Source organism: Halyomorpha halys, unplaced genomic scaffold (assembly GCF_000696795.3).
Source record: "Halyomorpha halys isolate HHAL.00 unplaced genomic scaffold, Hhal_1.1 Scaffold5.1, whole genome shotgun sequence".
In the NCBI taxonomy this organism is placed as follows: domain Eukaryota; kingdom Metazoa; phylum Arthropoda; class Insecta; order Hemiptera; family Pentatomidae; genus Halyomorpha; species Halyomorpha halys.
The window spans coordinates 118,829-130,195 of NW_027106871.1; the positions used below are offsets into that span (position 1 = coordinate 118,829).

At 32.1% G+C, this 11,367-nt stretch overlaps 1 protein-coding gene across 1 annotated transcript in view; it reads right to left on the reverse strand.

The window, feature by feature from the left end:
• The window catches only part of LOC106692394 (uncharacterized protein PF3D7_1120000), a gene marked incomplete at its 5' end in the record, with an annotated part of 20,672 nt that extends 18,284 nt beyond the window's left edge, over positions 1-2,388 (reverse strand). Inside the window, 1 exon segment of the mRNA XM_067045184.1 lies at positions 2,311-2,388. Coding sequence (XP_066901285.1) covers positions 2,311-2,388 — 78 coding nt within the window.
• Between the last annotated feature and the right edge of the window lie 8,979 nt (positions 2,389-11,367).

The following is an 11,367-nucleotide window of genomic DNA, read 5'->3' on the forward strand; positions in this document are numbered from 1 at the left end:
AATAACAAAACTAGGACAGGAGGATACCCGAGATAATGGCATGTTGCTTGAGCAAAACACCAAAGACAATGCGAAGGCGTTATCCTCTTAAGAGGCAGAACAGCTGGAAGGCTTAATAATGTGCCCACACTCACAGGCTCTAGCCATTAACGCAATGAAATGTTGATTTAATTATTTCTAACAGGTCTGTCTGAATTAGATATCGTTAATCATAAAAAGCTTTCATCTGCAACCTGTTTCATAACAGGACAGTACAAAAGTGAATTATAATTATATCAAATTCAACATGAAAATGTACTCGTTTTGAATTTTGTGCTGCTTAAATTAATATGATATTGAAATAAACGCAAAGACAGAAAGCACTTTTCACCGATTAATATCGTTCGATATCAAACAATACACAGCCTAACGAATACAGCAATCATGATTGATAATGGGGGGGGGGAATGTCATTCAGCCATATACAATTTAAATGAAATGAGTTCTTTTTTTTTTGTTTAGCACAACCTGTACCTTCTTTGGCACCTCAATTATCCTTCACAAGGTTGAGTGAACCACTTTCATAACTTAAGAAGTTATGAAGTCTCACGAACTGCGAACTGAGATTTGCCCCAAAGATCCCTTCTTACAACCATGTCTTGCTCAAAGTTAAAAAATAGTTATTCCTTTTCCTTCGCCAGCAACATTTCCTTGCCTCTTTACATAAAAATTTCCTCTACTCACACCTCTTCAATACTCTAAACTTATTAGCGAGTTCATATTATAACAGATCCCGTCCCTCTAATCCCTTCAATCATTCAGGCCCGTGGGAGAATAAATGTAAGAAAAAAAATTAGAATGTGCATATACGAAAGCCTCTTTATTATCGTTATTTATTGATTTTATTTTATTAAGACGATATTAATAAGTGTAGTTATTTTTTTCAATTAATGCTGTCGCATTTAATTAACCATATCATATCTTTCTTCTTTTGTAACCCACAACCCCCTAGCACTCTCTTTAAATTTCCACTTCTTTGATTATTGGCTCCGAGATCTAGAGGCCAAATTATTTTTTTTTTAATATTCTTTCAATTAACACATAGATGGCTGGTCGAAGTAGACATACCCTTCCTCAACCAAGTTGCAATCCCATTCCACGCCCAACTCATATTTATTTTCTCTGGCTCTCTGGGGATTCATGGATTCCTGAGTAAATTATTCGATTATTATTCCCTTATTCGATTAAACTTTAAACAATATCACTCAGGCATTTTATTTATCCATCACTTTTTTTTTTTTAATACAGCTTCTCGAAAACCCTAAATATCTTTCCAACATAACAGAATGGCATAAAGACAAGTAGCATTGAAATCATTCCCACCGGGGGAATTAATTTGAACTCTTACTATAGAACAACTAGCGTATCGATGATTGCAATGCACCATTGCTGCTGGTAAGGACGAAAACCACGGAAGAGGAGCTGCGTGCCAACCACCGGCGCCAGTGGTCAGACGGTGCTTAGACACGCTAGCTCCTTGTGCTCAAGGGGGTTATTTGAAATTAACAACAGTCCAAAAATGACGGAATTGTACTTTCTTACTATTTCCTTGTTGTATTATCGCGTTTATAAATAATGAAAGTTTGAAAATTTCATTCTAATTTTTTTTTTTATAACTCTATAAAACACATTTAATTAATATAAAAATTCGAAACGCTTTTGTTAGTGGGCATAATACAAAACAAAGAGTTTCAGATATAAAATAATATCTCTAAATGTATAATATATCTAAGTACTTTATATCCATAGCCCCGTGTCTATTTCAATAGAACATTTATGATAAAGTGTTTCTGAAACTATATAGCCCTTGCCCGAGCCCATTGTTAAAATTATATTAATATAAAATTTATATGATTGCAACTTAAATGATCAATCATTGTTTATAAAACTGAATTAATATAATTTTTATTCAGAACCATCTGTGAATTGTAACATTTAAATTTTGAAACGATTCCAAAGATTCATTTAATTCTTTGTAAATAATTGCAATGAGGTCTAGTTAATATAAAATGAAGGCAAAGTAAACATGATAATTTTTAAAGTATGCATTAAAAAAATTGAAATAAACAGCTAAATGCAAACATCTACAAAAAGCTGTAAAAAGCTAAAATAAAAAAAATAATCAGCATAAACTCTGAAACAAAGAAAAAAGTAAAAGGGAGAAATAAAAGTAATCTATTAATCAAAAATAGAGAAAAGGAAGCGAGCGACATAGAGGCGGCTATCGACCAATGGGCGTGGCGCCTCCTTGTCTCCTAGCCACTCACTCACCTACGAACTTAACTTTCTTCGGCTGCTTCGTCCTCGGCTTGTTCTTGTGCTTCTTGATCGGGGCGTTCCATCGGTGAACTGTGTTAGAAAAAGGAGAGGAAAAAATGTTTAAAGAAATGTTACAATTTGTCAGCCTCACGTCCGTGTCAGTCTTACGTTCATTTTCATCTTGGCGCGTACAAAAGCTTTAGGAGTGTTTTAAGTCACACATGAAGGTTTCAATTGTCTCATTAGTTGAACCTGATTAAAAAACCTCTTTAGAGAAGTCCTTTAATTAAAAACTCAACGTCAAGACAATACATAGTGTCTTGTCAATCTAGACTGGTCGAAGCTATGACTAACCAGTTTTCTTTTTGCCAATTCAAACATAATCAGAACTGAACAACATAATATCACACAAGGCCATAGAAAGTACATCTCAATCAGTGGCTTATGAATTTTAGTCCTGACATTGCATGAATTAGTAAAACCTGGTCTACGAGTTCCGGGAGTCAGGTAAAATGAAATTCACTTGGTAAGTTTCGAGATGTTATGTTCGGCCATTAGTCCCTTCAAAAGGAGAATGCCACCCAACCCACCGTGCAATGTCCTCTTGTTAACCCGATTTCTTTCTCTTATGAAATGGACTATAGTCCAATTATTTAAAACTATGAAGTCATGACAGTCAATAATACTCAAATTGATTGAAGTTTAAGTCAGTAGAAAAAAAAACAATAGTGTAACATTATGTCTCTGATGAATTAACTGCAGCAGCAACTATAATAGTATATTATAATAAAACAGGGGCCTGGGATCACAGGGCACAAATCATTTTCATTAAAAAAACACCTCACTTATCAACAGTGTAAAAATTATATTACGAAACTTCCACTGGTATGTGGACATTGACAAATTGATCATAACCTAATTGTCTAATAACTGGAGTTAGTGCATCCTATTTATTTTGATTTTAAACAGTTTCACTCGTTGAAAGTTAAATAATATAAGTGAAAACAAGCATATGACCAGTAAAAAGAGAAAAATGAGGCTGTTGTAGCTGAGAGAGTTGAGGCATCAACTTAGCAACCTCATAATTGCAACGGCGCCAGTTAAAATCCAAAATGATCAATTGACGTTTACAGAAATAGGAAATCAGTTATCTAAAATTTACCGTCATAATTCAAACAAATTCTTTTAAAAGTTTTATATACGCCACACTTGCAATGGCTCGACGATATTGGAAGTTAAAAATAATGCTCCAGACTTCTTTACGACTTTAGTAACATTTGATGTTTCACACTAATATAACTATTATTAGTTAACAATCTCATCTTTATTTATAATCTTAAATTTTTTTTTTTTATTGATTACACAGTAAACTTCAAAACAGATACGAGGAATTTAAATCAACATTATGCAGAGATATTAAGTAAGATTAACTTATAAATAATATAGGATAATTTATATATGGATAATTACAGTTAGCCTTGATAGGAATTTTGCTAATGTAATAAAGAGAAAAAGTGACAAAAATGTAATTATGATAAATAATTTTTTAAATGCTTGAACTGAGTAAAGGAAGGTTACAAGTGAGGTTGTAATAAAAGTGTATAAATAGTGGTAAAAGAGAAATAATTTGACTGTGATTTTTAATGTATTTTGACATATTAGGTAATGTGAGATATACAAATGTGAGATATACTGATTAACAAAAAATAAGTTTACCTAATGGTTTTAATGTTGTTCATAGATATAAATGTTTTTATACCTGGGCAGAATAGCCTGTATGGAGTTTTTTAAAATGGTTAAATGATATGTCTCATAGTAAATTAAGGTAAGGTAAATTATAAATAATAATGTTAAATAATTGAATTGATTGTAGGATCATACATATAATGGAAACTTTTTGTAGTAGATTGTCCCTGAAGATGGCCGAATTGGCCGAAACGTTGGACGTGTGAATGAAATAAATGTTTTGAGACTATAATTTGGATAGTGTTTTTGAATTATTTAGTAAAAAACCTCATCTTGAACAAGGAAGAAATTGTTTTGATTTTTTTAACTCTCTATTTACTGGTTATTACTGACATCGAGTAAGTATTTATAACCAATAAACGATTCCACCGTACAAGAAATAAACTAATTTTCCTATCTGATGTAATACGTAAGACAGCCGTTTTAAATTTTACTTCGAAACGGTTGAATTTATAATAATAATAAAAATAATAAAGTTATGGGAGCGGGATGGCTGAATGCTAAGGCACTGTGCTACTAACTAAAAGGACCCGAGTTCGAATCCAGCTGTGACAATTATTTATTTGGTTACTTTAGTCATGAGTCAATACTGTGGGACCGAGATCCACCCAGCCTCATAAGAGGGTACACATAATTAAGGAAAAATCTGGTGGTCGAGCGTGATCCTGACCAAATTACCTCCTGCACAACTGTTGGTCTAGTAACAATTTGAGTGTTACTCACTACAAATTTATTATTTATTTTTTATTAATAAAGGTAAGAGCCTATTATGAAAACCTGAAACTTCCTAACTTTAAACTGTTATCCTAAATCAACGAAATTACTTATTAATAAAAAGATTCGATGTCGATACGACAAATCGCTGGCTACACATCTCCGCCCACCGACTACCACCTTCCAATTCAAAGTACACAAGTTAAGTTTTAACCTAATGTTCTAACGTAGGTTTCAAATCAACCCAGGTAATTTAACTTAAATATAAAACAAATTATGACTACTACTGCTTTAAATCTCTGCCAGAATGGAAGTGAAACAGCTTATCGTGTTCGGAATTTACACAGCTGATTTATAACACTCACGCGATGTGATGTCGCAAACGAGAACTTTTTAAACGTTAAAAATATTAAAGTTTGCTTGAAAAGGACTGCCACAGCTTTCACAATTTTTACGATTAGAGAATATACAAGGAATGGGGGGGGGGGGCATAGCAGCCGATATCTAATTCATCGGATGAAGAATCGATAGTAGAAGGGCGAGCTCGATAGGGCCTCGGGGGACCCCTGGAATTGGTATGAGCCTGGATCGGATTATTCCACTAAATCAGTTTCGGATGGCTGGTACCGACAAGGGTAAACACATATCCCTTAATTGCCTACCTCCTAGTCCTTAGCAATTACTAACATAACTGAGTATGTCGACTTTATACTGTAGCATTTAGAAATTATGAGGACTTCTTGATGATCAAGTTACCCTCTTAAATTAAGACGAAAATACTAGCGATTATACTATTAGAGAAATAAAAAAAAATAACATCATAGTTGAAAGAATAAAATAAAACGCTTGGGGTAATGCAACTTAAATCACGAATAATAAGTTCTAGAAAAAAATAATAATAAAGAAGTAATAAATTACTAAAACGTTAAGACACCTAATTCCTCTCAAAAAATTATAAGTATTCCTTGTACGGCAAAAGTTTCTTGGTAGTGGGTTCAATAACGGGTCTTTAACATCTCTAGTAAGACCGAGGAAAAAAAAGGAAACAGTCGGTAATATATGTATTAAAAAACTTATTGTAATTTTTATTGGTGGGTTTATATTTCCGTCCTTATATTTTCCAACTTAAAGCAGGAAAGACGGGATGTCTGACAGGTTAACAACCTGTTCTAGCCAGAGTGGGAAAGTCAAGATTTATTATAAAGGTCTGCCATGAAACTTAAGTCAACTCGTTCAGCAGGAATCGAACCGACACCGCTTCTGAAGCGAGAATCCTAAGATTGCGGCTAAACACTCGGTCATCCAAGGCTTTAAAGAAACGAAATAAATAAAAAAAACTTTTAAATATGTATGCATTATTGTTGGTCTATATTACAATTTATTTTATACTTCTCGTTCTGTTGTTCGTTATTTTCTAGATTAGAAAGAACTTAAAACTCAAGCAGATAATTACATAGAAAAAATCATAATTATTTATAATTTCATTATTTAAAAATATATATATTTTAAGAAGTTCATTTATTTTATACAAACTTCTTATGAGTGTGATGTTCCTGTTTTTTTTTTAATCTGGCTCTTGTTATGATTGAATTCAATTGAAAACAATTATTTTATTCATTTATTGTTTTTAACCGTTGCTCCTGACTTAGTGAAAGGTCGAGGGCAAGAAGTTCTGATACAACTTATTTTTGTTTACACTAGTGTACATTGAAACTTCCAGGCTTCATCAATCATCAGCCTCCAGTTATATCTATAATGTTCTGCTCCTCGTCCTTCCCGCCCACATGTTCTGCCGTGTTTATTGTTCATGACATCAGGCTTGTCCAGACTATACATTTAATGGTTGCTACACCGTCTCCGTTGACATTCCGAACCTCTCAGATCTCACGAGATGCTTATTTATGCCATCCCTGAAGCCACGAGAGTTGAGAATTTCTAATCCCTTTCATCCTGCAGACTTAGGTAAGCAAAAGCTAACAGTATTATGACCTTAGCCAACAAACACAGGGATATGGATATCATGTAACGAAGCTTTTGAGTCTCTAAGACACCATGCCGGTATTACGATGTACAGCATTAACAAGTCAAAATGGTCCAACAGTGTATGAACAGACTATTTTTGATTGATAGTATATCAATATCTCAAAACCTAAAGACAGATAAGTATAGTTGCTTTTACTGGTTTTTAAAACATTTTCATTAACAATCTCGAATTTCACTTAACCTAACCCTCAAAGTTCACTTATTATTATTACCTGAAATTGGATATCTTACATATATCATTCAAGTGCCAGTAGCGACTAAGCATCGCTACATAATCGGAATATAAAATTTTGACAGAACATTGGCCTGGGTCCCAGGTACCAGCGACGTATTTATGGCCTGGGTGATTAAGAGTAATGTACAGACTCATTTGATAAGACGGTGTCTGTAGTCAATTCTGGTGACTGATTGAAGTGGTAGGGTCCAAATTCCTATCCATTCTGGATGCTCCAGCCGTTTGGATAAGAAACACTTGTAGTCACCAGACAAAAGCTATATAGAAGAACTATATTGTTTCCTAAATTAGTAAATCCAGTGTTCAACGGCGTCGAGGTCGAAATGATACAAAATAAATACATTTAAAAACGTCAACAAAATGCTTAATTAAAAAAAAAATTTGGAAGAAAATTATCGTTAAACCATAAGAATTATAAATTTAACTATCAACATTGACCGAAACTATGGAAACTGAGTCTCTTAACATAGATTTTGATTTAATATACAATAAGCTGGAATGTTCCTCGGACATAAGGCTTTTTTTTCGTAAATTATAGCGTTCCTTAAAACTTAGATATAATTCATAAGAATCCCTTCCTTTAATTGGAGACGCTCCTGTAATTCAGGTAAATTATAGAAAATTGAAACAGACAACACAAAGGAAGCTCATTTAAAAAAAAAACTTGGACTTCTCATGAGATCTAAAAAAGTATAAATTAAGTAAGAAAAAGAAAATATTACCTCCATTTTAATAATATTTACCAACTATTCAGCTTTGTATTATTATATTATAATGAGATATTTGTTAAACTATTTGTTAAAGAATCGATATATATTATTTTATTAGAAACTATAATCGATTGGGAGAGAAGAGATGCTTTCGACTATAATTATTAAGTTCCGTGATTTTTCCTAATATCAAAGGGCAAACTCTTAAGACTCACATTAAAAAAAAAAGTCATTAGGTACCATAGACAATTTCCTTAAAAATCATTACAGTGATTTATTTGATACAATAACCGTTTGAAGGGTGTGTCGATTCTGTTAGAGACAAAAATCTTTTACTTGATAATGAGAATAATCACAGTTAATTAAAAAAAGTTCACTAACTGTGAAATAAAAGTTTAACAAAGGCGAGGTATTGAAAGATCACACACCCCCGTCGGGGCGGGAGGGGTTAGATCTAAAAGTCACCTGGCTATTTCCAGAGTTTCTTAGCCTAGGTCGGGTGGCGTCTAGACCACGCCTAGAACTTTGAACCTTTGTTAAACCACAGCATCTCAACTTATTTTTAATATTAAGTCAATTTGGAATATAATTACAAAAAACAATTATCATCATATAGAAAATATAATGAAAATTCACATAAGTATATATTTTAAAGAAAATCATTTTTAAAAAAAGTAATACAAATTTCCCGCTTCGTCTCTTAATAGTCATGTGATGGTAATTTCATCAACTTAGGATGATACGGTTTTGGAAGTGTAATAAATTAATCAAATTGCTTTTGGGTATCCATTGAAACATAAAAGTTCTTGATCAAATCAAAGATTCTTGTAATTAAAAATAATTTCGTTCAAGTGTGAGGTTATATAATAAAACAAACAATAGCAAACTGTTGTAGTTTAAAATAATAAAATTCGAAGAATTATTAATTATATATTAAAAAATAGTAATGTTAAATACATGGAGAAGAAAAACGGGGGAAAAAAAATGTAATTGATCAAGAAATTTTCTTAACATTTTTCTAAAACGTTAAGAATATCCATGCAATAGGTATAGTAAAATTTTTACAATTCAATTCCTATTCCATTGAAAAAAAAAATTGACATAGACCAGTAGAAATTACCAAGTATAAATGCATCGATCCATTTGACGCACGGTAACAACTTTTCATAATCTTAAGTGTACTGACCAAAATCGATAAATAAATAGCATCAAAAAATAATTATGAGTATTTGCATTATTTTCAGCAATTTAGTTTTAATTGTAGTTAAAAAATTAAGTTTTAGTTGTAAATTAATCACAAAGTATAAATTAAAAAGTAGCCATTTTAAATGCATATCCAATACGGTTTAATGTATCCCTGTTTATCAACTCAAAAACAATTTTTGACGCTAATTATATTGGCGTAAAATAATATTTTTGTTTCGGATTAGATACATTCTATAATATCATTTTCTTTTTCAAATATAGAACTAAATAAATAATGAGAATAAAAAACAGCTGTACGGAAATGTTTTTATTTAAGAGGTAAAAATAAAGGAATAAAAAGATGAAAAAGAACTTTCAATTATCTTTAAGAAAAACATACGAAGTATTTCTTTTTTTTATTGTTCCATCTTTGGCTTTAATGTTATATTAATTACACTAAATACTCATAATTGTTTGTGCTAATACTTTTTTTTTCCATTCGAAGTGAGAAGAGCTGCGAAAAAACGTACTAATGGAGCAACATAAAAGGTTTGTGTAGTAGTAAAAAACAAAAAATATTTGGATACCGTTTCAAATAAATTCAATTGGTTAATTAGGAGGGTTGCTAAGGTTACTATGCATACTATGTATGAAGAATGTATTCTAGCTTTTTAAAAACTTTTGTTCACATGTATGTTTTTGTTTACATTTTTCCTACAGTAGGCAATTAATATTGTATAAGATTCCTAAATTAACTACAAATTCAATATTGTATAAGATTCCTAAATTAACTACAAGTTCTATCATTTGTAATTTAATATTGATTGATAGCAAGGATGGGTAACTGTAATCATTTTAAATAGTAAATTTTGTCAAAATGTTTTAACTAATTGACCAAGACAGTTTTTGTGTAAAATAATTGCTCTGTGATCCCAGAAAAAAATAAACGAAGCTTAATAAATAATGTATAAATAACTGTAAAATTCTTTTTAATTTTAATTTATAACAATCGATTAAATTTTTCAATGTCAAGGAAAAACTAATTTAAATCAGTATTATGTTCTGTTGCTAAGGTTTCAATCATGTAATTAAGGAAGATGGGATATTCAGTAAGTGTTTATGGTCCAAACGTTAACTGAAATACTAAAGAAAGTGTACTACTAGAGTGAAGGTTGAGGTACCTTCCTCACAGACGATAACTTGGTCTCCTTTGGAATCCATGTCGTCTTGTTCGGAGCCTGAGCAGAGACTGAGGGGCGTTGCCAGACCGGGGAGGTTTGCCGGCATATCGACCTAGCCAGTTACTACTGCATTGCACAAAACCTAGTCCGTCTGTCTAGATTAGGCCAATCTGTCTACCGGAGAACTGTCCAAGAGGTGATTCTCCATCTCGATGAACGGAGGGCGTAGAGAGTAAAAGCGTTTCTAGAGGAGGCTACAGTACAGGTTACAAAATGTCTTCTGTCCAAGTCAGTACATACAAATATATAAATGCATGGATCAATTTATAATATATTCAACTCCACATCAAAACTCAACAAAACGTAGTTCCATAATTAAGAATTACCCCCGAAAATATTAACGAATATAGAACAGTATTGCGAATCGGGGTCTATCAGTAATTACCTTCTTGGTAACAAGTATAATCTTACCTTTCCAAGACTGTTATAAGCTCTTTCAAAGCAACAACGAGGTTGATGTCAATAGGAATACAAATGGCACAAAATTTTAAGTAATTATTCTGAATGACTTCTTGCTACTTTAATATTTATGACCAAACTTTGCCGCCTACAGAGACTTTAACGATTCCTCTTCGGCAATAATTTATTCAAGTTAACTATGCATAGATCAAGAGTAAAAATAGACTATTTTTAAATAGACAATTACCCCGAGGACTAAAAAAGTTTAGCTTCTACTAATTCTGGATTTTAGGTTGGAACTTTTTCAAAAGTAAGAAATGATTGGCGATCTCGAAACATCAAATTTGAAATCAAACCATTCTAAATTAATTTCATGGAAGTGAACTTGGAGAAAATAGTATTTTATGTACATTTCTAGAAATGTCAATTTGAGAGGAGATAACTAATAATAATACTAACGTGTTACGGCTTCGATTGCTTTTAGAGACACTTAAAGCAAAACATACTTTAAGAAAAAAAAAAAAATTGAAAAACTAAAGAATGTTGCTGTCATTAGACAATTTGCAAAACATTCAGCCATTTTAGAACTAAAGAAACTAAATAAACCTTCTCACTTAAGAGTTACTTAAAGACTGCAATTTAAGCTTAAATTAGGCGTTAATGTGAAAAAAATTAAACAGAACTCATCCATGATTCTTAAGAATGTTGCCGCCGTTCCAGGCCCATATCTAAAGTGAGAGAGAGTGCGAGGACTGACAAAATAAGTTCCTAGTTCCCGGCTTGACCATGTCCCATA